The 27,606-nt window shown below is 46.7% G+C and overlaps 1 protein-coding gene across 8 annotated transcripts in view; it reads right to left on the bottom strand.

The window, feature by feature from the left end:
- KAZN (kazrin, periplakin interacting protein) overlaps nt 1-27,606 on the bottom strand; it is a 747,760-nt gene that overhangs the window by 57,135 nt on the left and 663,019 nt on the right. For 7 of the 8 annotated variants that reach the window (XR_012654761.1, XM_075060171.1, XM_075060172.1 and 4 more), the window contains 5 exons: nt 24,433-24,603; nt 18,932-19,121; nt 15,732-15,862; nt 11,805-11,855; nt 8,611-8,734 (listed from right to left, as the gene is read on the bottom strand). Coding sequence is in view for 6 of the 8 variants with exons in the window: in XM_075060171.1 (XP_074916272.1) it covers nt 8,611-8,734; nt 11,805-11,855; nt 15,732-15,862; nt 18,932-19,121; nt 24,433-24,603 (667 nt within the window). In the remaining 2 variants the exon portion in view is untranslated. Of the gene's footprint in view, nt 1-5,890; nt 6,867-7,045; nt 8,735-11,804; nt 11,856-15,731; nt 15,863-18,931; nt 19,122-24,432; nt 24,604-27,606 lie in introns of those variants that run through there. The other variant, XR_012654762.1, reaches the window with a different exon arrangement.

Genomic DNA, 27,606 nt, shown 5'->3' with positions numbered 1-27,606 from the left:
CTGGACTATTTTCCTGTTTGTACATTACCGTTATTTTTTATTCTGTGATCAGTTCTTCTTATCTGTCAGGATTAGGTCTATTATAGAATTCCCCCAGATTGGCTGCAGCACTTTTTGAGCTAGGAAATGACCATCTATAATGTTTAGAAATTCCAGGGATGTTACAATACTGGCAACATTAAACCTCCAGCAGGTATCACTCAAATTTACGTCGCCCGTGATCATGCAGCTTTTCCCCCTGCACATTATAGACAGGTGCGTAAGGAGCCGTTATCCTGTTCCCTCATGGGATTTGGTGGTCTGCAGCAGACTCCAACTAACACCCCAGTCTTGTGCTTTAGCTGCCAGGACATTGATCCAGACGTGTTTAAGATGGTTTTGTTCTGTATTATCAGTGACTCACAAAAGAGTGATGCCATTTTTTGACATAGCGTTCCACTCCCCTCCCCTTTTGCCCACTCGGTCCTTCCTAAATAGGTCATAACCATTGATTTTAATGTTCCAATTGCGCGAATCATCCCACCACATTGCAGTAATACTAACTAGATTGAATTTATGCCCATACATGAGCCATTCCAGTCCCTCTTATTTGCTACCTAGGAGGCTAGCACTGGTTTATGGGCAATTAAAAATTTCTTCTCTTCATCTCCTTTGGTTCCGTGATTAATTTTGTTCTCAAAACCTTGAGTCTGTTCTATGTCTTCACTGGTTTTACCCTCCTCATTTCTTAGTAGTTTAACCCCTTCCACAGTACTCTAGCCAGCATGTCCTCAAGGAGATTTGGTCCCCTCTACTGAGGTGGAGGCCATCCAAATTATTCAGCTCTTTCTCCTCATAGAAGGTCGATCCATGTTCCACAAAACCCAAACCTTCCACCTAACACTGCTTACCTAGCCAGTAGTTCGCTTCCAGAATCTTCTGCCTGTGGTCGTCTTTTGTTGGTGGACGGGAAGGATCTCAGAGAAGATCACTTGGACGTTCTTCTGCTTCAGCAGGCTTCCGAGTGATGTTATCTGTGAGCTACCCCTCGATGCACTGTCGTTACTGTCAGCATGAACTAACACCAATGGATCCTGACCTGTTCTCTTCAGAAGCCTATTCAGTCTCAGAGTGACATCTCGTGTCTTGGCTCTGGGAAGACAGTGTCCTGTCCTGTTGTCTGCTTGTCCCTTGCAGAACGCTCTTTCAATTCTTAGGAGTATTGAATCCCCAACAAGGATCATCTGTCTGCCTTGGATGGTTGGAGAGCTCTTTGTGGGCAAGCTGAGCTGCCATTCATAGGTGTGTCTCATACATCTCTCCAGTCCCATGGACCAACTGGATTTTGCCTCTGATGGTTAGGAACTGCCAGGCCTCCTCTGACTCCTTGGTACCCAGCTCCTCGTTTCCTGGAGCCTGGCTGTCCAGAAGTGCCTCAGCTACTCTGATTTTGAGTAGTGTCTTGAATCCAAGAAACTTTTCCTCCAGCACAGAAGTCCCTTTTGACTTCAGGTAGGAAAGAAAATATGGCACCTCTGTTGCAAGTCACTACCGCTGGCCATCCTGAAATAGCACATAGTGCTGAACTTGGAAGGAAAACCTCACACTCCCTCTTTCATCTGCCCCTGAAACTCTATTAGCTGCCTCTGATCATGGCTCTTGAGTTCACCTGGCAAGTGACTTTTAATACCAAGTCTCCCTGATTAGCTCAGCTGAGCTCCACCCAACAGCACTAGGGAGCAATGAACCTGTCAGAGATTTCAGACAGCAGGGCTGGTCAGAGCTCCAAAGGGCAGAGCCTTCCAGCCTCTTGCAAGGCACAGAACACACCCCTCTCAACTGCTTAATGAGGGGCCCATGGTTGCTACACAGTCTGGGCCCAGAGAACAGCAGATCCACAGACGGACCAAATATACCACTCCCCAAGTCCCACTACCTCCAAGCCCTGAGCCCACCCCGTGTCCTCCAAAACGCTCCTGTTAGCGGCCTCTTGTCACGTTCTCGAGTTCGCCTAGCAAGTGTCTCCAATTGGCCTTGAGCAAACTGCTTCTGTGCCTCAGTTTCTCTGTATGAGGATTACAGATGTCTAACTTAGCTCACAGGCAGATTTTAATGGAATGGTTGCAAAGCGCTGTGTGGATTTCTGAACCCCTCTCTAAGGTGATATTAATAATAGTGGTAAGGAATATTTTAAACGTGAAATTTATCATCATGCCCCTCTTTAATTGCAGGCTGTTGTCTCTCTCTTGAAGCAGGATGGGCTGGCCTTCTTGTGTAGTTTTCTAATGAAAGATCAGCCCAGATCCACCACTGGTGCAAATCAGTGCTGCTCCATTCAAGTCAAAGGGCCAGATCCCCCAGCGGGTGTTAATCAGTGCAGCCTCCTTGAAGTTGGTGGTGCGATGGAGTTGTATGTCAGCTGGAAACACAAAGGGTGACGCTGGTTTGGACACACAGGATCTGGGATAATTGCTGCGACTCAGTGTTTATGCCCAGGATTGGGTATTTAGAAACGAGCAGTGAGCCTGGTAGGGCAGCCAGCGTGGCACTCATGGCATGGCCTGCAGTGCTCTCAGCGAACACGAGAATACAAAGGTGAATGTCTCCCACCACGTCACTTCACTCCAATCAGGAGGCAAGTTAAATGAGCCCATTCTAAACTACGAAACTCCCCAACTAGCAAGAACTGACCTTCCTGAGCAGTGTTATTCCTGTATTATTTCTCTGAATTTTTGGTTGCTTGTTTTTACACTTTGCTACAGGTGGTTGTGTATATTTATAGGTGGGACATGAGGAGGCAGAGCTTCCGGGGCTCTATTCCCGCCTTTGTCAGGCAAGATGCTGCACTGTTGTGCCTCAGTGTCCCCACCTGCCTCATAGGGATGTTGTGAACTATAGTTGTTTGTAAAGTGCTCTCACAGCTTCAGAGGAAAGGTCCCAGGGACTGGAAAAGGAATGATGATGCTCTCTGACATGCTTGTCTGTTAAAGAACTATAGCTGGAAGGATGGCCCAGTGGTTAGGGAACAAGCCTAGGCCCTTGCAAGACTGGGGTTCAAGTCCCAGCTCTGCCACAACCTTCCTGTGTGACCTGGGGCAAGTCACTTAAACTCAGGCCCTCAAAGGGTGTTTAGGTGCCCAATTCCCACTGAGAATCTGTGCCTCAGTTTCCCCTCTGCGCCGTGGGGAGACTAGCAGATTTTATAGTCACAGGGGCGCTCTCATTAACATAGACACTACACTCCTGTTATGAATGTGTTTCTCTCTAAACAGGAGAAACAGAAGATGGGAAGGCTGAGGATGACAGGGCAGAACTGTGAGAGGCCTAGCATAATGATCCAGGTAAGGCCTTCTCTCTCCCCATAAGGGAGGGGGAATAAGTTATACTGGTATAACTGCATCCATGCTACAGCTTGTATCACTATTTCAGCCAGAAAACAACAACCCAAAAGCCAAAAACCGCCCCAAAATATCCCGTAACTGAGCTCGATATAATGGCACAAAACCCCTTTGTAGCCTTGGCCTTAGACTATGATGTCATCAGCAACTGTGGTTCTGACTAAACAAGCCTCCTTTAAGCCTATAGCATCACAGGCAAATTAATCCCCTCTATGAGCAGTTACCAGAAAGGGATAACACCCATTGAAAAAGGAAGTGGAGTAACTCCTCTCTCCTGTGCAGGGAAAGTAGAGATCTGGATGTCCCAATTCCTTGGTCCCTGCACAGCTCTGACTCTGATTGCAACAGCGCCTGCTCCTTCAGACACCAATAATCCTACTGGATTGTGTCAAATATAACGAGCCTGAAGTTCCAGCAACTTGGGGCAAGAATAATCATCCGATAAATTCTTAGTTAACTTCTCGGGAATTGCTCCACTTGACACTCGAGAGAGCCCCACGTTTTCCATGAAGAGGCCCCTGCTTTATGCCCTCCTGCATTTTGTTTCCATATTCTTCTCAGAACGGTGCAATTACCTACCTGCTGGTGCCTCTGGGATTACCGCTCCCTACCCCAGCTCCTCCTGCATTTTGCACTGGTCATGAAATTCTAACTGCCACCGTGAAAGATTTTACAAACCAAAGTTGGAGACAGTTTACTTCACCTCCTGGTTTTCTGGTCTACTAAACCTTTTACTAGATTCTCGCCACCAGTTCCAACTCTAAAAGTCACCACTCTATCTTGATTGGGAGATAAGCCTGGGACAAAACCCCTCGTGCAAACATCCTTAGAGTTTAGAATATTTAGGCTCCATCTCCAAACTTTACAGCTGGCCCTGTACGGGGCCAAACGCAACACCCAGGTCTAAAGATCCCTGAGCCGTGGGAAAGCTCACATCCCAGATGCAGCATCACTGTTGGATTCGCTCAAGAGACTGGTTTCTGTTCTTCACCAAGTGGGTGTGTTTCAAGCATTGTTTGGGATTTGCAGCTTTCCCCACCGCTCTAAATTGAGCTGCCCTAGGTAAGGATTTCCTAGGTTCCTCTAACCTAGCAAGTAAAGCTAGGTTACTTGCCTGCTGCCACTTCCTCCATTTGAGTGCTACAGTATTCAACACATTCAAAGCCAGCCCAGTTCAAGTTCCCTCTGAAGTGAAAGATGGTCAGGTTTTCTGTACAGCCTCTCCCTTCCCTCCCACTCAAACGCTTTTCTTCTGCAGTTTTCGCTATGATTTTTTTCTCTGCCTAAATCTCTTTCCCTCTTCCCCACTCATTCCCATATGGCCCCACATTCTCCCCTTTGAGTCCCCCTACCTCCTCTCCCCTCCCCCCATACACAGTGGCATTCTACAAGAGGGCAAGGGGCAGACAGGGCCATTCTCCCTGTAGTGGAGCTGGAGTGCGGTCTGGTGAGGAGGACGCTAGCCTGGAATAAACACTTGAGTGAGAGGTTCTCTGATGCGTCAGAATAGGAGCCATATACCTTTAGAATGAGGGGCAGTGGGTGAATTGAGGCTAACCGTTTGGGTTCCTATTACTCACCCTATCTTGGCTCGTCAAAGAGAAAGTTTTAACATCGTTCTTTCATCCTCCGTACTGAGCAAAATGCAAAGAAAAATCAAACCCAGTGAAATGAGACCAGTCAGTTTCAGCTGCCGTTTCTAGACGAGTTTCACTTTCTAGCGACCCCTGCTATGTTTGGGTTGGCAGCACCATAGGGGGGAATGTTCAGGTCCATCCAAACCTTGGGGTTGAAATTTAAAAAGAAAAGGGGGGGGAAACATTTCAGTTTCACGTAGGTTTTGTGAAAGCCAGTTCAGTCCTCAGCTGCTGTACTTGAGAGCAGCTATAGAATCCAGCACATGATAGGGAGAAAGAGGCTGACATGAGCGGAGTCTCTGCTCCCTTCACCTTGCTGTCTTGTCTAGGGAATGATTTGGCTTTCAATGTATCATTTTTTCATCAGCAAGTCATGAATGGAGATATTTTTTCCCCTCGCTTTCTTTGGTTAAGGTGGACACAGCCACAAGGGCTGGAAAATACTGGACAGCGGAGGTGAGTTTTAAAGAGGAAATGAAAGTTATTGTCTATAGGCCTCAATTCTCTCTCCACCCCCTAGGCAGTTCTTGGCATCTACCTTAAAAAAGTCAGTCATGAGATTCTAAAGCTGCAATAGCTTCTGTAGATGCGTGTTGAGTCAAGTTTCTCAAACTTCACGTCCTTCTTGACTGGCTGGAAAGAAATCGCTATATTAGGCAAACTCTGGTTCTGGGGAAATGAATAGCAGAGCTTCAGCTACCCTGCTGGCAAGTGGTATAAATACTTAATTTGTATTGCAGTATGTGACAAAATATACGATCTGATTTAATCACCTGGACTAGCCAAGGATCTGGGCCTAGCAAACACAACTTAGAAACAATTAAATCACATCAAATTCATTCATACTTTAAAATAAGCTTTATTTAGGTTTTTTTTTTAAATATTTTTATATTTGCATCCATGCCTTCAAGGACTCTTCCCCACTCGCGTGGGAAAAGTTAAATCTAATATTACCCATAATTCATATGCTATTAATTGTAGTTTTCTTTTAAATAAATCATCCTCTTAGTAACTTTTTTAGAATTATTTCCTAATTTAGAAAAACTGAAATGAAAAGGAAACTACTAAAATAACCAGGAGTTTTGCTTGCTTGTTTTTAAACTATAAAAACACAAGAGGGTAAAAATGTATAAAAATGTTCTTCTGCAGAGAAAGATGCCACAGGGTCGTTCTCCCCAACTCTGGTTATGGACAGATCCCCGTTGCAAAGCAGAGCAGGTATTTAAAGCCACTTTCCCTAACCCCCTGTGGTTTCTCCAGATCGTTCTGTTAGAAGGAAATGTAGCATGGTGGTATTTTGTGTTTTAGTTTCAGAATTAAAGACAAAATATCCCTTTCCAACAGGGTGCACGTATTGGAATTTAAAAAAAATACACAATAGTATTTTATTAAATAATCTTAAATTTAAGAGCGTAAAATTGTATTGTAAGCATTAAAGCACGACGCACTTATTTTGTAGTAACCAGATAGCTGTGCATGTTAGTGGAAAGAGAGAAAAAAATCACAGTTTGAAGAGAGCCTAATGGCTTTAAAAGCACAAGTCCCCAGTAAAAAGAGTGGGCTTTGTGCTTCTAAATCTTTTAGATGCACTGGCAAAAATCTCCACCCCCCCAAATAAACTAGAATTTAGAAGAGAACGAGCAGATGTGGTTTCAGAAGCAACTGCATCAAATTACCTGCTCTTTTCAAAATGCACCTTTGTTTGCTTGTGAAGCAGAGTTAGGAGACAATGCCCCACAATAAGGGTTGAAGAGATGCACCTGTCAGCTTTGCTCACCTGGGGGCGCCAACACTATTAGACTGCTGCACTGGGGGGCGAACGACAGGAGGAGCCCAGACCCAAACCAGTTTTCTTAGGCCACGTCTAGACTACGCGCCGGATCGGCGCGTTAAAATTGATTGCTCGGGGATCGAAATATCGCGTCTGGTCTGGATGCGATATCTCGATCCCAGAGCGTGCTTAGATCGATTCCGGACCTCCAGCTAGATGACCGGACTTAAATCGATTTAATCTCGTAGTGTAGACCTGGCCTTACAGACAAAATAAATATCCCAGGACTGAGTAACAGCACTGGATACAGAACAGTTTTCCAGTGTTCCCCAAGCATCTGATCCAATGCTGCTTCCTTTTCTTTACTGTCCGACTTGCTCTCTACTTTACTCTGAACTCTTTTAGGTTCCCATTCAACAAAGTACATAACTTTAAGATGTTTAAGTCACATTGAAGTCAATGGGACATAAGTACTTTCCTGCAAAGAGAAGGATTGCTGAATCAGGGCCTTGGTTCCTTAAGCCACAATTGATCCCCCTTTCTTATTAATAACCCAAATGAGTGCAGTATATAGGAAAAGCTGCAGACATGAGGCAAAAACTGATTGTATTTTCTGTCCCCAGAAACATACAATCAAAGCAAAGGTCAGTGCTTCCTTCCAAATACATGCAGTACTGAAAAGGCCAATCTGCTTTGCAGTCTAACATTTTCCGCTACATTATTCCATAATAAATATCACTGTTGCTCTTTTCTAATACTTTGAGCATTTTTAAAATAGTTTTAGATAAAGATATCTGTACATATCTGACCTGGTTATACTTCCTATATAGCAATCTGGGTCCCCGATCCTGCTGTCTAGATTGACTGCGGGATAGGGGAAACGTACACCATGTTCGCATGAGAGACACAGAAATGCAACAGAAATTCATTTGGAAAAAAACCTCACAAAGACAAATAGAAAAACTGATTCTCTCAGTTTCTACCCAGTCCTGCCCTAGTTCTGCAGGCAGCAGTTTAATCGAACAGTACAGTATAAACACACCCTCCCATCCCCATCCAAACCATTGTGGAAAAATAGAAATTCCAATCTTTATGCAATAATTTAGTTAGAATAGCTCTTCTGGATTTGCGCAAATAAATTAAAACTAAACAATCAAAGGAAAGTCAAACCATCATTCCAGGCTGAGAGGCATTAAAAAGAGACCAGTGTTGCCTCCTGAGATTTTGGCCAGGAAGACATCACACTGAGTTAGATTTTATGGTCTTTCTGGATAGGCAGAGCCTAATGTTTCTGCAACTCAGGTGCACGCTGTGAATAGGATACTGTCCCCTCCAACCCCTGACTTTTAGAACATACCAGATACAGAATGCAGCGACACGAGGGGCTCAAGAAAACAGTGTTTTTGGACAAGAGACGTCACAAGCACAAAGTGCACAATATTTTTGTTATTTACAAATACACAGCAGTCCTTCAAGTTTCATTAAGAAGGAAAAAAAAATCAAAACCTAAAAAACCCCAAACAAAACAAAAAATAGAAACAAAACGAGAGGATTACAACACAACTGCATCGCTCCAAAGACAACAGTTAACATAGTCACACACAGGCTTTGTTTGTAGTATGTACATCAGTTACAGAAGTGGCGACGCAGAGGAAAAAGGCTCACTTTCTTTTTATAGTTAGATGCATCCGCATACACGCACACACAACCACACACCCGCCCACGCGCACACACTGGCAGCAGAGGAAGGAGGCAAGCTACCAGCTTGGGGAGGGGAAGGGTCACCAGTCTGCGTCTTCCTCTATGTAATAATCGGGAGCAGTACCATCAAAGAGGCCCGGGTCTAGAGATTTCCGCTGCTTCCCTCTGGCAAATACTCTGGAGATGGAACCAAATCCCATCTTCTCTTTCTTCTTTTTTCGTTTTTGGTCTTCGAGGTCCTCTAGAGACTGCAAAGCGGAGGGAGAAGAAAGAAGGGGAAATACCACGAGCGTTGCCAGTAAAGAACCTGGGGAGAGAAGGTGCTCACATGCCGGAGTGGGGCAGGAACTACAAGAGGGAAAAGAGAAGAGCCAGAGACTCCATGGAGGCCACTGGAGACTGCTGTATTGGTTTTATGTGGGAAGTGCCCAGATGCTATGGTGATGGGCAGCAGGCTAACATCCCAAGATGGTTAGCTTTCAAAAATCTCCATCTAAGGGACTGGGGAGTGCACAGACCTCCAAATTCCTTTGGTGGCTTTAAATATCTCAGCCTTGATCACTGCGACAGGGGGATGGTCCAGGCAGTCAGAACGCCTACACAATCAGCAACCGGGCTTGAGCTGGAGCTCCCGTAATGTAAATGAGAAGGAGCTGCTGGCAAGGGCCCTCGATTTTGGAATTTGCTCCCCACCCTCGGGTCCAGAAGAGTCCAGAGGTGTTGCTCTTCCAGGCAAGCTGGGCAGGAGCCTGTGGGTTGAGGGGGCGATGTTTATGGCCTGTCCCTGACCTGTCTGTGTTGTAATTTTTCATTTACAGGTTAGGCACCCTGAGCCGAAGGCAAGTGCCTACTAGTGTGTTTTAAAATATGTGAAGAAATTAATAAGGGCCTAATTTGATGTCACTGAAAGCTAATTGGGCTTTGGTTTGGACCCTGTACCGTCTCTTATCCTAAATAACCACCATAATATTTATTTACATAGTATCCACGCATTGGAGATATTATTAAAATTAATAGTACTTTGTGAAAAGGCACCAGGGTCTAATAAATTCCAGCACCAGAGTGAGGGGAAAAAAATCCAGCCTCAATAACCCCGTTTCCTGCAATCCAAAAGCAACCAATCTCAGCCTAAGGAAATGGGATCTGAGTCCCTCACTCCCGACCTGCAGCCCCTGCTAGCCCAGGCTGGGATCCACCCCCAGCTCTGCCAGTGCCCCTCGCGTTGTAGCAAAAGTCTCGTTCAACTCAATGGGAACCAGAGGGGAGCTGTAAGTGGATGCTACTGAGAAACTCTGGCATGGTGGCACCTGGGGAGAGGACTGCAGATGAATATGATGGAAGTTCTTGTTTTCTTAAATTCAGGTGCAGTGCTTTGTGCAGAATGTAGCACTTTTACATAACCCCATGGACTCACCTACCTGTTCTTTAACCTAGGCTAAAGCACTAGAATCAGACAGAACAAGCTCAAAACTTGGTCCAGTTTGTCAGAAAGCCTATGGAAACTTTTGAGCAAACCTGGGAGAATTTAGTGGAGTCAAGATTTCACCCTATGAAGTGGGAGTTTTGCCATTTACTTCAAGGGGGCCAGGGTTTCACACTGGGCTTAGTGTGGGGTTTTTGGAGGGTAAAATAGGAGAGTAGTTTGACTGAGCTCTGCCTTGAAGTTCGGGTTTATTCAAACAGGAGACAGGACTCTAAGGCCCAGAGCCTCAAAAGAATGTAGGTGTCTAACTCCTGCTGAAACCTAAATAACTTTGAGGATCTGGGTCAAAGTTATCACAGGTGGATTTTGACCACCACAAGTGTTCCTGGGGGGCAGGGGTGTCAGTGTTTGGACCCAGGGTTTTGGTGCGGCCCGTTTATATTTGTAACACCACACAGTTCAGGGACAGCTGGGGCACAGGCCCATCTGCAATCCAACCCCCCAGGGGTGTGAATCCACATGGGCGATGTTCACACAAACCCTTGTGAAGGGAAAACTCTGAGTCGAAAGGAGGTGTTTTAACCTTTTCGTCTATCTCGTCAGTCTTCTCCCCTCTTGTTTTTCTTTAGGAGCAGCGGGCTCTAACTTGGAGACAAATCAGCCATTGCTTTTGCTTTTCATGTCATTGCTTTTCAGGCCACAATGTGTGGTTTACTTGAAACTTACTTTCCAAATAAAGTGTCTTGGAGTTAAAAAACTGTCAAGAAGCAAAGCCCAGCTCCAGTGGCTCGCTCCAGAACAGGTAAATTTGTGCAAATGGCTGGTGAGGAATGAGTCTAAGGTCCTGTCTGCTAAGGAAATTTACAACAGTGTAGCTATTTCAATGCAGATACCCAGTGCAAGCCCTAAGGTATCTGGCTCCCCAGCTGCAGCTTACTGGGGGATGTCATAGGATGATGCTGCATCAGATGAAGCCCTGCGTGAGGCTGGTGCAGCACATCATTTAGTTACACCACTGCAAATTTCTTTAATGTAGACAAGGCCTCAGTTACTTTTGTTTCCATCATTCTGCACCGACCCAACTGGACCCAGCATGGCTAGCTCATGCTGCTGCTCACCGCTCCCTGTTCTGCCAGGGCTGGGCTATTTTTAGTGCTCTAGCAGGAGTGTGTCTGGCAATCACCCTCCCTCGCTCCTGGTGTAGCCTACATTGGTGTAACAGATACCGAGGAGCTGGCAGAAGGTGCAATTTACACCAGATTGGACTCTTTTGCATATGGCCCTGCGGGTCCATCCCCTTCTCTAAAAAGGCAACTGCTATTCTCTGTATCTGCCATTCTCTCTGAAATGTGATGTCTGAACTCTTCTCTCATTTCCTCAACTACAGCTGGGCTGGAGTGAGAGAGTTTGGCTCTGGATCCAAAGTTGCTCAAATCCAGTGTTTTCATTCAGACCCATTTCCAAAGCTGACAGATGTTACTGATCATGGTCTAGCTATATACTTGGGGCTTGTCTACACTACCTGCCGGATCAGGGGGCAGCGATCGATTCATCACGTCTGGTCTAGATGCGATAAATCGACTGCTGAGCGCTCTCCCGTCAACTCCAGTACTCCACCAGAGTTGACGGGAGAGCGGGAGAGCGCCAGCTGTTGACTTACCACAGTAAAGACACCCCGGTGAGTCGATCCAAGTATGTCGACTTCAGCCACGCTATTACGTAGCTGAAGTTGCATATCTTAGATCGACCCTGCCGGGTAGTGTAGACAAGCCCTTACAATATACCTATTCAGCATTTCACATGACTCTGCGCCGTCTGTGTGTGTCAACCATGCTGCACACTAATAAACTATATTTCATTAGGAGATTGGTCAAGAAAGGCAATTGGTTTCCTACCTGTACAATTGGGTTGTGCAAGTTCTTCTGTACCGGTCCAGGACTATCCCCCTACCGACAGGAGACAGATCACATTGAAACAACATAAACACAGCCCTAGTACCACACAACACTGCTAGAGCAAAACCGGCCTGGGGATATAAACGCACCCCCAGCAGCTTTCTCTCTGGAAATCCTGCTTATTTCTGGGCTCCAGAGCATTAGCTGGTGCAAAGTCACTGCTGTTTGATGTTGAAGCCAAATTTGTTTTGGGCAGGAGAAGAAGGGTTTGGGAAAAGAGAAGATTAGGCAGAGGCAGGTAAAACTGTGTGTCCCCTAGACTATGCCACAGAGACTAGGCTAAGGGCAATCAAGAGGGAAATTCAAACATGGTTTTGGAAAAGTCAGAATCTCAGAATAAAGAAGGGTGAATTCGCTGAACTCAACCAAACTCCCTTGAACCGAGACAAGATTCATTTAACCCTTTGGTCTCATGACTCCTGCACCTTTGTCTCATCTTTGCAAACTGGAGACATTTCTGAGAAACACCCGAACTTCGGGATGCTTCTCAGGGCCCAGATGCACCCTCCCAATCCACATTAGTAACAAAAATAAAATCCAGATGAATGCAGACATTTTGGTCCAGGTACCTTTCCCAGGTCAAGAAACTAAAGAAGAAAAGTTTAATCTGGAGCCACCATTTATGCTGTTCTGAGTTGGTCTGCCTCTGCCTGTTTGCAAGGGACTAATGCCATGCGTTCTGGACCAGTATAGGAAATGCCACAGATTGTCACATTAATTCGTGTTGGGCCAGGTTCGAAGGCAATGGGTATAAGTAAGTTACACATTGGTGAGCAGGTGGAAAGGAGCATGCAGTTGTGAAACAGACATGCCAAGTGACCAAATTGGTGTGGAGATAGGCCTGCTTTACTACCTCTTCTCAGCTCTTTATTACACCCTTCTCTTCTGGCCCCCTCCGCACGGAGTTTACACCAGCTTACGCTCCTTTAGACTGAGATCTACTCAGAACTCAGATCCCCTCTTACTAATATCTTGATTCAAATGCCACAGGTACGGATGTAATTGGTCAAGCAAAAATGTAATGAGGGGGATTGAAGCTAGCCCCTTGTTAACGAGGGGGGATGTGCCTGACTATCACCAATTAGTAATAAATCATTATTATTTGTAAAGCACTGTTCAGCGTGCTGGATGCTTTATGTGGGGATGGTCCAGGACTAAATGGGAAATGGCCTTATCATCAGCTTGCACAAGGATTTGGGAAGATGCTGCATATTCTGCCCATTTGTGTTTAGACCCAGCTAGGAAGCACCATCCTAGTGCTAATCAAGCCTAGAGAGTGGGAAAAAAACGAACGCTGAGTGGAATGTACCATGCCTGAGAGGGCGGGGTGTGTGGGTACACACACACACACATACTATTTGAAATGGGAGGAACAGCCAGTGTGAAAGGATGACTGTCAAACTACAAAACCCACACAAATAAATCTGCTCACTAAAAGTTAGCTCTAAGGGCTTGTCTCCACAGCGAGTTATTCCAGATTAGCTACTCCTGATTAATGCCATGTGTGGATGCCTTTCTTCCGCAACAGGAGTGCCTTATTCTGAATTAGTTTAATCCAATCGGTCCTTTCTATAGTTAAACTACTTAAACTAACTTGGAAACAGGCACTCTTAGGGCTTGTTTACACAGACAGTTTGTGCATGGTAAACTTAGGTGAAAATCTACCCCACACTAGCCTGCTGCACACTAACTGGCTGTCTGGACGCTAGTGTCATGCTCTGAAAGTTCCCTAATGCACTTTAATCTGCTCCCATTTCAAAGAGGGGGAGCTCAAAGCACACAAAGGAACTGCCGGTGCTCGGCAGCAGGGTCTATTTTGGACACAGTGCGTGGCAGGCTAGAAATAGGTAGATTTACATCCCAGCTTGCCGTGAATTATTGGTCAAGATAAGCCTGTATTCTGGAATCAGGAATAGTTAATCTGTTTTAAATTTGTACCGTACCTTATTCAGGATGAATTTTCATGTGCAGACAAGCCCTAACAGAAAGCTTGTGCCATACACCCCATTGGTCTCCCTGCCAGCGAGAGGCTCGGTAAGCCTCAGCTGTGAGGGTGGGCTTTGGAGATGCCGATGCTTCTAGGAGCGAGACAAATGCTACTCACTCAGGTCACTCCAGAGCGATCAGATGCTGCCTTACAGACATGAGCTGAATTTTAACTGGTGACCCACAGGTAATGGGTCTGTTATCAAGCCGGTCAGTCCTCACACACTGTTCTTCTGGCTGCACAGATGCAGACACCCCCCATCTCTCTCCTTCATTGCAATGAGGCAATTGCCCGAGGGGCTTTGAGATTGTTCTCTCATTCCTATATGGTTGCCTTAGTCAGCATATGCTGCAGGGCTTTCTTATGTGTCAAATACTCACTCACTGAACTCCTCTCCTAGAATTAAGTTACATTTATCTGTATCTGTTAGCCGGGATATTTTAATTATGAACCGTATAACCTCTCTGCTCTCCCACTGCAATGTTTCTGGTTATTTCCTGCACCTTCCCATTTATTCTCCGTATTGAACTTTGATATATTCTCTTCCAAGCCATCACTCCAGTCATTTAAATCAATTCTATTGATACCGAAGCAATAGACTCCTGACCTCTCTTTCTTTGCTTCTTCCATTAGAGAGCGGCAGCCTTTTCTACTTTCTCCCCTCCCCCAACTTAAAAAAAGTGGAATGCAAAGGGCCGAAGTCTGCTCTCATTTACACACTGTTATACATCAAGAGTACCTTCGCGGATGGAATTACTGTAGATTTATGTCTGTCTAAAAGGAGAGCAGAAATGTGGAATTACACCAGCTCAGTGTGTGAGATCATGTCTCCCTCTGGTGGCTAGAGAAAGTATCAGCCCTAATACTGTTCGCTAATGGAGATCCTCCTTTAAACTCACAGCTATGCTTTTGGAAAGGAAATAGGGTAGGTTCTGTCCCCACTGCTGCAAGTCTGCAGTTTACCCAGTGACTGTGGCTGGAAGCTCTGTGCCACTTCAGTTCACAGAGAGTTTGACAAACCATGTTTTCATTTTGACTCGTGGGTTCCCAGCTTTCAAGTTTGATTTAGAGGAACTTGAAAGCTCAGAGTGAAACTTGGTCTCAGTGGTTCAATTTTGACTGATTGGGGGTGGGTGGGGGGATGTCACATCATGAGAAACTGTAAAGCTTTGCACGTACTCAATCAAAACCTAGAAAATGGAGCCCGAGGGGAGAAACAATTTATTAAAGTCTCAGTCCAGGTCCAGCTCGAACATGGATCTGTTTTTAAGTACCTTCATACATTTTTGCTTTGCTAAAGCTTGTTTGTCCCCTGGAAACCTGAGAGATTCCGAATGTCTAGTTGGGAAAACTGCCATTTCAATAAACCTCTTTGCAATCCAAGTTCCGGGCTGCAAAAATAGTGGCCTGGCACTAAATTACAGTTGTTTCGTCAGGATGTTTTACTAAAATCGGAGATGCAGCATTTTTGCACAGCTCTTGAAAAGAGGGACTTGGATTCCCCACCGCCTCGTACCGTGTGGGGGCGTGGCCACCAGTGCAAAGTGAGAGCAAAACACTGCCCAGCCACCATGGGAGCAAGGGAAACGCACTTTGCAGAGGGGCGAGTGAGCACACAGAGAGTCAGGCAGTGTAGAACCAAAGCCTGGTTGGTATGTGGGTAGTTTTAAGTCCCATTCAAACTCAGGATTTACATGAATAGCCTGATCGAAAGCCCAGTGAGAGGCTTTGCCTTGTCGTTGGCGGGCTTTGGCTCAGGCTCCAGAAGAAGGGGTGGCAAAAGACAAGCAGGGTAAGAGTGATGGTCAGGGTTAGAAACATTGGCACCGATGTTAAAAGGACAGCTTTAGGAGGCACACACGACCTCACAACCGCCTTACATTGCAGAGGGAATGTGTCCGATGCCGGGGCGAGTTGATGTCACTTGGAGTCGATGACCTATCGCCTTCTGCTGCCGACGCATCGGAGATTATGGAAGGCTGCCGTGAATGGCACGGACTCACTCTGACAGCTGGAAGGCAAGGAGCAGAGTTAGGGCTCAGTGGAATTAGTTTTCATCTCTGTGCTCTCCCTGCTTTAGCTCGGATGCTACACCATCCTTGGTCTGCGAATCTGGTTCTCTCCAGTGCTGTGTTTATACATGGACAGTCGCCGTCCAGGGCACTGGATGAATGCTTTAGACCACCGCATAACGTGTCAGAGCTGCTATCCTGCCTGTAACTTCTGGAGGGGCAGCTGCAGAGATAGAGAGAGTGCGATGGCTCAGATGCTGGACTAGAAACCTGCATTCAGGTCCCGGTTCTGCCGCAACTTAACTGCGTGAGCTTGGAAAAATCCCTGTGTTTCTGTGTGCTTCTGTTCCCTCCTATCTGTAAAGATCCTTAGTCTCCCTTCTTTATTTAGACCCTGACAGAACAAGGAGTAATGGTCTCAAGTTGCCGTGTACGTTGGATATTAGGAAACACTATTTCACTAGGAGGGTGGTGAAGCACTGGAATGGGTTACCTAGAATCATAGAATATCAGGGTTGGAAGGGACCTCAGGAGGTCATCTAGTCCAACTTTCTGCTCAAAGTGGGTGTTGGTCCTGCTTTGAGCAGGGGGTTGGAGGTCTCTTCCAACCCTAATATTCTAAGATAATTAGTTAGATGGGTAACAACTTGGGCCAAAGGGAGAAGCATCTTCATAATCCAAGCTAAATAACGTAATGACTTTCTCTAGCCCCACGTGGAACGCGGTTTGCTCAAAGGAACATGATCAGTTTAGTCTGGACCCCATAGTTAGGTTTGGTAGGTAAAAGACAGAAAGGATGAATAGAAACATTAATAAATGTTGCAGGTTTTCTTGTTTAAGATCCAGACAGTGCCTTGCAATATTGTGAAGTCAAACCCCAGAGCACAGTGCTGTGCGGGGAGATTCAGAAACCGACCCGACTAATTTCATAGTCAAAACTGAATGAATTTAATCTATCACTACTTTATGATGATATTTGTAAAGTGGGAAGATTAAATTAACATATTTAAAACCAAACACACTTGATATTCTCCTTTTAAAACAACTCACCCTAGAAGTTTGTAGGCTGGTCCAATTGGCCATAGATAGTGTTCAGGTTCTAATATGGCTGCAAACATTGTTTGTGGGAATTTCTTACATTTCAGATGATGACGCAGGCTAATAAGTTATTGTTTTTTTTCCATCCTTCCTGCATGTGGTAGGGGTTCCCCAGGCTTGCCCAGTACCCAGAATGCTCCTCAATAGTTTGAGATGATCATGACCATCCCAATATTCACTTTCCTTGGTGAGTCCCTGAGCATGAAAGCCACCGAAATGAAGCTTATTGTGCCGGACGACTCCAGCATGGGGCAATGGTTTGAGCACAGCACAGGCCGTGGGGACACCTCTATGCCATGCCTGCTTGTGACAGAGATGTGTTCTGTGGCCATAGGCAAGTTCTTTAATGTTTGGGCTTCCAGTACCCCACTTGTAAAATGAGGAAAGTAATAGTCACTTCAATACATTAACGTCTACAAAGTGCTTTGAGATCCCCAGGTGAGCAGTGCTAGAGAAGAGCAAAGATTATTGTGGTTAAAAACGAGATCCTTGGGGCCCATCCAGGCCCAGGTATCGCCTATGCCTTGTGAGAAAGAAGGATAATCTCCTTTTGTTGAGAACACAACTTTAATCCAAATGGATCCCGAAGTGTTTCCTGAACACGCTGACGGGGGTTTTCAAAAGCAGCTAAGAGAGTAAGATACCTAATTCTGAATGCGTGCTGGGTGTCTAACTCCCTTGGGCTCCTTCGAAAATCTCCTGGAGTCAACCCACCACTGCAGGGCAGCCACCTATGGCCTTGAACGTGGCAGCTATTTCACAGCACTGCAGGACAGGAAGCATGCTGTATGGAACCGAAATTGCAGGGGTGTGTGTGGATTTACAGAGGCAGACTGTAATCCCCCACAATAGCTGTGGGAAGGACATTGGGATATTACAGTGCGCTGTGTTTTGAGCCATTACTGGAGTATTTGTACTAAGGGCTGAGAAGAGGATAGTCCTTCAACGCTGCATCCTTGTCGCGTAGACAGATGCCAGGTTATCTAGTGCTGCAGTGTTTCACCTTCTGCTGAGAGTGAGGGCAATCCTTGAACTGCCAGAGAATATTAGAAACCAGCAGCAGCCCATGAACGTGCAGTTCCACAGGCGCCCGGAGCTAGCAGACTTGCTGGATCCTGATCTCTCACGGCTTTGCACAGGGCCAGGCACGGCAGGGCGCAGGCACCCTTCTGCTTGCAAAGAAATTCCTCCGCGGCGTGGTGCTCGCTGCTGACTTCTGAGCAAATGCATCCTCCTCCCTGCGCTGCCTTTGCAGGGCTTAAAGGAACGAGGCACTGAGGGCTTTGAGATCACCTCTCAGGAAAGGCTGGGAACTGCTGCTTCTCGAGGCCTGGGATTTGGCTGCACCCAGTTGGGGTGCTGGGTAGGTTATTGGAACAGGGAGAGCACATAGGGTAGCTTAGAATTGAAAGGGAAGAGGGCAAAGTCTGCTTGACGGCCTTGAAACAGCATCATGCACTCAAGCTAGGCAGCTACATCCATTTAGCTTGTACAGCTCTACATGGCAGGGACTCTCCCTTACTATGTGTTTGTACAGTGCCTGGCACAAGCAGGGCCGGATCTCATCAGAGGCTTTAATGTGCTACTGCAGTACAGATAATAAAGAAAGATCCATTATTATTAGGTGCCTAAGCGCATGCCCTGATTTCCAGAAGTGCTGAGCTCCCATTGACTTAGAAGCTGTGGCTGCTTGGAAAGTCAGGCCCCTTACTCAGATGGCCAACTCTGTGCCCCCCAGTTGAAAAACCCTGGCTTAAGTCCACAGCATGGAAGGCAGAGAGTGGGGAGATCTGTCTCCACTGACTCCGGCCTGCTGCTCTGAAGCGGAGTTGAAGCGGCTCCCTGAAAGGGGATTAGTTCAGCAGGCCGCCCAGCTGGCAGAGCCGACTTCATCAAGAATGCCGTCGTCTTAAAGGCAGATGAGATCACAGAGGTTTCCCAAAGGGGTTTGCGGCTGGCGTGGCACTCACCTTGCCGGTCTGCTGAATGCTGAGGGTGCGCATGGTAAAGGGTCTGCTGGCTCTGCCGGATAGCAGCCGTGAGCGGGAGATCTGCCTGCATCACCCACTCCTGATTCCCATTCAACACGGTCTCGCCTGGCATGGCTAACGAATGACGCTTGGGGACATCCTTGGTTAACGTGGCTAAGGACTGCTTGGCCTGATGGGATAAAAGAACAAAACACAGGACAATGAAACGCTTCTCCCAAGACAGCACTCGGATTGCAATGCGTTCAAGTCACCCCTGTGCAGAGGGGCTAACACAACACACGAGGGTCAGTTTCACATTCCAAGATGACAATATGATGTAGGTGCTGCTTTTAGGGTTAAATCCTCGCAAAAGACACGGTTTCTTTTACCAAGGTTGAGAATTAACTCTTCTGGGGGGATCTGCGTGCTGCCAATGCTGCAACAATAGGATTTCAGAACGCAAGCAGCTACCATTTAGATCTGATTAAGTGCAAAACAGAATATGCACTTGTTGAGAGCTGGGACACCAGCCCCGGCTCTCCTGCAGCCCCCAGGTAACACTAAGCATAAGTGATTGAGCTGGGATAGACTTGCCAGTTGAAGTCAAACCTAGCTGATCATCGCAAAGAAAACAAAAACAGCACAACAAAGCATTAGCGTGTGATTTACCTTTGAGAGAAACCTGGACCAAACTCTGAAACAGCTGTTCCTGCAAATACAGGAGCCAGTGATTTATACAGGAAGCGGTGCCAGATTTCATGAAAAAAGGCAAAGGCACACAGAGAACGTCAGCGGTTGGCTTTGGTTCAGATGTGTTAAACAGGCCTGTTTGTTCTTCTGCTGTTCCCAGTGGACTTGGCAGGCTCAGAGGGATGCTTTCCCTCTGTTCAATATTTTACTTTTTTGAAAAATTAAACAGAAGCATCTACAAAGTAAAAATAATTTGAAAATTCTCATTAAAGAGGTGCCCGTTCCTTGACTATACCTTTTAATTAGCCAGCAGAGAATAGTTCCCATGGGTCACTTGATGTTTCGTAACTAGGAAAACACAGAATATTTCCACAGTTCTAGGCTGGCTGGGTTTTTTCCAGTCCCTCAAGGTGTCACTTATTAAAGGCCCAATCCTGCATTTTGATTCCTGCCTGTGGTCCCTTTATGCCCGTGTAATGCCCTGTTGCCTTCCCTGGGACTCTGTGCAGATGTCGAGGTAGGTCACTTCAGAGGAACAAGGAGAGCATGGATTTGCTCCTAAGGTACAAATGGAGCTGCTGGTAGCAACGTGCCGTGCACACCCCCTTCTCTGCCCTGAACCTTGCAATGGGTTTCTTTGGGTGTCCCCAGTTGTTGCACCACAGGACATGTGAGCCACAAACCCAGAGCCATGCATGACACCTTTGGGGCCCAATCCTGCTCTCAGTGGAGTCAGTGGTGCAGGATCAGCTCCTATGTGCTGAGCCAAAGCCTGCTGAAGTCAATGAGAGTCTTCCCTTTGATGGACTCTGGATCGTGTCCCTGGGGAGGAACCATTATTGGTAAGCGATTCGCTTTTTAAAAACTAAAGAGGAAGAAAAAAAAACCAATCAAATCGCCATTTACCAGTATTTTTTTTGGTAGCTTTGGAGCGAATACTCAACTTACCTATGCAATATTCCCATTGACTACAAGCAGAGAAAAGACAGACTGTGTGATACACAATATTAAGAACAAAATCCAAACTCTCTTATGCATCCAATTCCCTCTCTCCCCCCCCCCCATCCTACCTAGTGCTTTGTCTAATCCGTTCCACCAAACTCCATTTAATGCTAAGAAAATGACTCCTGAGTCCTGTTTTTAGGCTGCCATTACAGCAGGGAGGAGTCAACAAAACACACAGCACACACAGAATGTAAATATATGCATTGGTAAGTCTCGTATATGCCACGTCTCCAGTGTGTTTTGCTTTTGTGAAAGAGCCTAGGTAGAAGTGTTCCTGCAACAGTGTGTGGAATTTACATATAAATGCAGCATAACAGGCCCCGGAAATAAAACATCCATCCACCTGCAAGGCGATGGAACATTATGTACAATGGCCCAACTCAAAGAACATGCACAAATTGCCAACAGTGCTACTGCAGTTTAGGATCTGTCAGCATTTCCATTATAAAATCTGATTTTCAAGGGTTTAGAAGTCAGCTAGGAAAAGGCACTCCAGGATACAGCTTGGGCATGCACACAAGATCTCAGCCCATAAGCTGCTTTTATTTTTTAAAAGCACATTTTCAACAAAATCCCTGGCTGAAAATGTTTAGAAGTGCCTTTTGACCGTATCAACATGCGTTCTGATGAGCCTCCACATTTACTGGGTCAAAGTCACTTCCACCTCACCTGGGCTTGGTTGCAAGGAGAGAGAGAGAGAGAGTGAGTTTTCCTAACTCCCTGCAAGGCCACCCTAGGCACAGATCCCTCAAGGGGATTCAGGAGCCCAAATATCTTTGAGGATTTGGGGCATGAGTCTCCAAGTTGGCCTCTTCCCTTTTCACACCTCACCTCCAAAGTTCTGGAGGTGGAACTCTGCCCTCCACTAACGTGTTTCGTATCCTGCTCGCCTATCTTACATCTGCACAACCCCCTGCTGTTTTCTAGGGGGCTTTGGTGAGCTACTGAGTGAAATATCCCAGCACTGAATGTGTGCACAATCGCCACAAATGGCTGCAACACGGAAGACTCGGTTCGTTTCTCCAGATCTAAGGACAAGCATCTACATTCTTCAAGTGAGGAAACAAGGCACCTTTTGGACTGCGGAGGCAGTGATCAGATCACAAGCACACGGCTGGCTTAACGTCCAGTAAGCAAACATCCCTGGATTACAGTCAGACTGGCAAACTGACAACGTGCTGCCAATAAGAAAAATATATCTGAGGTGGAACTCAAATGAGGTATTAAGGGCCAGATCCTCCCCTGGCGCAAAATGGCATAGCTCCGTTGAAGCCAACAGAGCTATGCTGGTGATTTTTATTAATATTTATTAATGTTTTAATAATTAACAAAAAAGAGAAATACTCTGAAAAGCAGAGCACCTTTAAAGCAATGCATCTCAAATTCTTATCCCTGGGAGTTAAACAGTTAAAAAAAAACCCCACAACACACATATACAACTAGGATTGTTATCTAACAGATATCCTTGTCACATTGTGCTAGAAAAGTTGTAAGCTCCTTTTCAGAAACACTTGCCAGCAACATGGGTTGCTGTGAATTCACCTGCATAACACCAATGTTGTTAAGCTTGATTACCCGTCATGCACTATAAAATCTCTAGCTTTATTCCTTAAATATGAATTACTCTGGGCCCATTCTTCCACCTTTACTCATGTTGATCTGCAGAGAAAGTGCCTTCCTTTGCAAATAACCCCCTTGCCTTCAATGGAGCTAACTGCAAGATGCCACTCACGGTGATTAAACATGACCGAATTCTGGCCTAATATTAGAAACATTGAGGTGTATTCTATAGTCAAGTCCCAGAAAGATATATTTAGCTCTCAACAGACAGTCCAATAAAGGTAAGAGAAATGATCCCAGTGCCCTTTCCTGAGATCTGCTGTCTTTATTGTGAAGCACATTCCTTTCTCGGCGAGGTGAGAAACCACAATATTCCTTCTCTCTGAGCTACCCAGTCTGCCTTCTGGAGACAACTGAGCCCCAGACAGGCTATGAACACTAGGTGTCGCAGTCAGGCAGTGACTGTGCACTGTGAAATTATGCAGGGCAAGGTGAATCAACGCACAGCACATCGTGATGTATCTATTTAATACCGGGGAATATTTCTAAGCTGGGGGGAAACTGACTGCATGTCCAGCTGTTGTGTATTTTATGGCAGAAATTTGCTTTGAACACTGAAAACATAGGAGGCAATTGACAACCAGCCTGCTTATGATTTCAGAGCCAAATGTTGAAGAATATGTAGGCATATATGGGCAGAGGCACGGGGGTGAAGGGGGTGCATGGACACGTGCTTGGAGCAGTGAAGGAACTGGGTTATGGATATGCTTGCGTGTATGTGTATGAATAAATCCAGCACAGTACGTGTAAGTAAAGGGGCATATGAACTTGTATATTACAGTGGGGACATGCAGGTACTTGTGATGTGGGTAAGTTTCTGCACCTGTTTGATCATTCTAAGCCTTTTGGAGGCATCAGGCTCAGCGGTATTGGTGTAGATAGGCAGGGATGTCTGTGCTGGGAATGGGGACATCCATATGTATTTCATAAAAGGAAACTGCACATCATACTGAAGCCTGCCAATCTTACCAAACACCCTTTCAACTCTGCCTTCTCTACTTAATTCATTGGCCAGACGGCGCACAAGGAACCTTACAGATGAGCAGTCACAGATGTACAAGTAAGAAGGGTGCCTACTTTCAATGACATTCATCTTGGGCTTCCAGCACCATGTTGATCTGCAGAGAAGCCAGACAAAGAAAATGGTTCCAAAGAGATTGTTTTGTTTTTGCTTTTCCTGGCAAGCTTTTGAAGGCAATTAGGGTCAATTTGTGGCAATCGTATCTTTGGTCGGTATTGCGAGCCCCTTAATAGAATGAGATCATTTATCACCCAAGCAGGTAAACATTGATTTCAAGTGTGCGTCCACAGCCTAGCCAGACTTTGAAGTGTGTGGGGAAAGCTGCAGGTTGTTCAACACCTGGGAAAGAGAGTTTACGCTGCAGGCGGCTACAGCATGAAGGCAGCAAATAAAGAGTGCTGGGGGAATCGCCAAGGGTTCTGGGATGACTGCAGAGGCACAAAGACAGCTTCTACAAGTGTCTCCCGGGGTGGTTTGAAAGGCTGCCTGTCTAGGGCTGCTGGACCAGAAACATACGACCATCTGCTAAGGTGAAAGCGTCCAGCCAGGAGACGTCCACTGGGCAGGGGCTGTCACAGCGAGTCAGACCAAAAGCAAACCCTACAAAATTCATGGTAATGGCACAGACTCTGGACTGGCTGAGGTTTTCTAGGGTACGTCTTCGCTGCAGCTTGGCAGTGCAATTCCCAGAGTGGGTACCTGGACGCACGCTAGCTCTGCTTGGGCTTGGATGCTCAAGGATGTCCCTAGGATCTCAGATAGCATAGTACTCACATGGCTCGCCTGAGCTGCTGCGGTCATGCTGCTTAGTGCGGCAAGGGATTGAGGCTGGATATTAAGGAAAACTCTCTTACACTAAGGGTAGCTAAGCACTGGAACAGGCTTCCAAGGGAGGGTGTGGAACCCCCATCTTTGGGGGGTTTAAAGGACAGGGTGAACAAACACCTGAGGGAGAGTCTACTTGGTCCTGCCTCAGAGCAGGTGGCTGGACTGGATGAGCTCTCGAGGTCCCTTCCAGCCCCACATTTCTATGATTTTTAGCTAGCAGGTGAACATCTTCCTGAGCTGGGATTTACACCTCCCAGCTGCACTGTAGAGGTGCCCCAGCTGCACTCCAGCCTAAGCAAATGCCTCCTGCTACAGATGCGGGAGGGAGGGCTCTCACCATGGCTAGTTCGGCTTCCAGTTCCTTCATTCTGTTGTCTTTCAGGTCCATCTGGGAGCGAAGCGCGCTGGCGTGGTCTGTCGCCTCTTTGGCTTGTCGGCGTAGCTCCCACTTCTCTCGCTCCAGGAGATCCTTTTCTTTTGCAAGTGCTTTCACCGCATCCTCGCTCTCCTGCAAAGACACCAGGGCAAACGCAGGGAATGAAAGAACAGGCACAGCTTGCTTCCCCAGGAAATCCATGCCACGCAACACAGGGCAGCGTTTTATCCTGTATTAAAAACACTGGGCAAAATCATGACCACGCTGGAGTCAATGGCAAAAGCTCCTATTGGCTTCAATTGGGCCAGGATTTCACCCCTCTTTACTAGCAGGATCTCTTTACTATTCCCATTTCATCTCTTCCTTACCTCCTCCTACCATAGCCTATAGCCAGGGTGAATAGGGAGGGTTGTAAGGAAGCTGCGGGTCTGTGTCGGGGGTAATAAGTAGGGAAAGAAGCAACACACTGAAAAACTGAAGGGCAAACAAACAAAAGTAAGAGATAGTTTTCACCGCCTGTGTCTTTTTGCCACACTTTGGACTAGACTCCTCCCGGAGACCATCTGCCCACGTGAGTGCCACCGACCAGGCCCACGGGGCAAAATGGATCTCCACTGCAGCCCATGGGCCGAGGGTGGCCATAATGAAGTGCCAGCGTTTCACCAGAACGTGAGCACTGAAATGATCACTGGAGAGAAGCAAGGAGTTAGCTGCTCGAGAGAGCCCTGGGGATTCTAATTCCCAGTGCCAAAGAACCTAAAGTGGAGGCAAACTTGTTCGCAAGCCCAGCTGTCCTGAAAACGCACCATTTTCTAGTGTTTGACACAAGTCTGTGGTATCTCCTCCTGAACTGCAGACTTAGTCTGTCCCCTGTGGATACAGTGATATGAGAACTGGCCTCATAGGAAACGCACCCCCCGCCCCTCATCACTCACAACAGAGCTTAATGAAAACGAAAGATTCCGTGTTTCTACAAGGAAACTCCCATTAAAAAAAAAAAAAAACAGGTGGCAGCTACTTTGTGTGCAGCTTCGGTAGAGATATAGAAGTTTTCTGGGTTTTTAATTTGTCTGTCTTTGGGTTCTGCTCTCCTGCCTACCGTTGTGATATCTGAGCACCTGCCACATGGAATTTGGTGGCAATAGGCTAGTCCTTAGTGGGCTTCAAGGAACCCTGGCTCTTCTCTTTTTCTGGGTTTGAGAGCTCTGTTGTGCTTCTGGAGATTAAACATACTCAGGCCTTCTCCAGCCTCTCACTCATAGATCTCAATGCACTTTACAATGGTGACTAAAGCACCATCATCTCTGTTTGACATGGGGGCAAACTGAGGCACAGTGGAGTCATGTGGTCCAGGACAGAGTCTGTGGCAGAGACAGGAACTGAATTGTAGTTTCCTGAATGCCACTCTGGTTCCCTGACCACTGGACCACACAGTCTTCAGGTTCCTGCGCCAAGGAGATGACATCCTGGAGCCACCTGGGAGGAAATTGCTGGATGGGAAATTACTTGGATACAAAAAGCTCACAAGCCAGCTCACTTGTGTTGTCAAGGCCATGCAGCACTGGGAGCCCAGCTGATGCAGAATGCCAGCTAACTAAGCTATTAGTTTGACAGTGGTCACGGCCCAGTGCAAACTAGTGCAGTGAGGCAAAAGCAGCACGGACGTGATTGTGCTAATGGCCGCGTGCATCCCACCAGCTGTATTTTTCACTTTTCAATCCATTTTTCTTTTTGGTAAAAGAAGACTGTAGACGGCAGCTGCATTTGCGTGTTGGGTATTACTTTCTGCCAGGGATCCCTCCCCATGACGTTGCTTTAGTGACTGAATGATTAGCAGCTGCAGAAAAGTCCAGCTGTTTTGAGAGTCGGCTTCTCCAGGAATGGGTCAAGGGACATGCAGCTTGGTGCCACCTGTGCCTGTTCAGGGGAACAAATCACTGAAGGCTGATTTGACACCTTGCAGTCCAGGGGGCAATGCACACCGTATTTTGCCCAATGGACAAAGGGGGAAGCAGGGACGGGAAGCATGCAGCTGTAATGTCTTTCTCCTGGTGCTGCCTCGGTTACTTCCTTCTGCATGGCAGCCTACCTGGAGAGAGGAGGAAAAAGGGGGAGCCAAGATTGTTCGGCCCTTTGCCCCCTGCCCACACACCTGCATGGGAGGTGGGTTCAGCTGCTCAGCACCAGCTGCTTCCCCAGACCCCATGCAGGGCCTGGCAACATAGGTAGCCCATGGACAGGGACTGCTTACATCCCCCTACGTCACTGTGCATGTGGTCAAGCCCAAAGGCTGAGATTTGCAAAACTGCCTACGGAAACTGGGTGCCTAAATGCCTCGGAGGCCCAGGGAATCTCAGACTAGGTGTTAGTACATGGGAGTGGTGGCTTATACCAAATAGGACCAGGCTGACATGCTCTGCAGCTAGTCTGATTGTTTTAAATTCTAGCCCTACCGAAAAACCTCAGTGCATCCCTCTCCTTTCCAGGATGGCTAAAGGGTCATTCAGAGAGCAGTTCCTGTTGTCATAGTCAAATGATCATTTCAGTTTCTGCAAGGCCAAGCTCAGGAAAACACAAATCAACCCCCAACCCCCCAACGTTCCATGTAACGAAGGCAGCAGTGTTCTTGCCTCCCCAATAGCTTTGCATATATGTAGAATTTTAACGATCTCGGCCAAACAGCGCCAGTCCTTCCACATACAGCACTGGACCCAACAGTGCTGAATTAACACAGGGGACACAAGGGAAGGGTATCAGCTTAAAACATCGGCAAGGCCATCCTGCCATCCTGCTTCCCACTGAAATCCCCTCAGAGCTAGGTCGAAGCCCTACATTTTTAGAGAGAACCACAGGCAGATGTTTTGCATCATTCGCCAACCACTGCGACGGAACATTGTTGGCACTTCCCCATACTATAGATGAAACTGTTCTATCAACACCAGCCTTCAGCCTCTACTGCTGAGAGTGTGGCTTCCCCGGTCATGCAGACAAGTGCTTTTTCCTGGGCAACTTGTTTGAAAGCCATGCTGTTGTGAGAGTCTATAGCCTGATTTGACCGACAGCACTTTCAAAATAAGCAGATCCTCTCCGGTAATTAGGGAAAACGCGATAAAACCACTGCTAGCCACAATCATG

Source organism: Chelonoidis abingdonii, chromosome 23 (assembly GCF_003597395.2).
Source record: "Chelonoidis abingdonii isolate Lonesome George chromosome 23, CheloAbing_2.0, whole genome shotgun sequence".
Taxonomy (NCBI): domain Eukaryota; kingdom Metazoa; phylum Chordata; order Testudines; family Testudinidae; genus Chelonoidis; species Chelonoidis abingdonii.
This window is presented reverse-complemented; position numbering and strand designations above follow the sequence as displayed.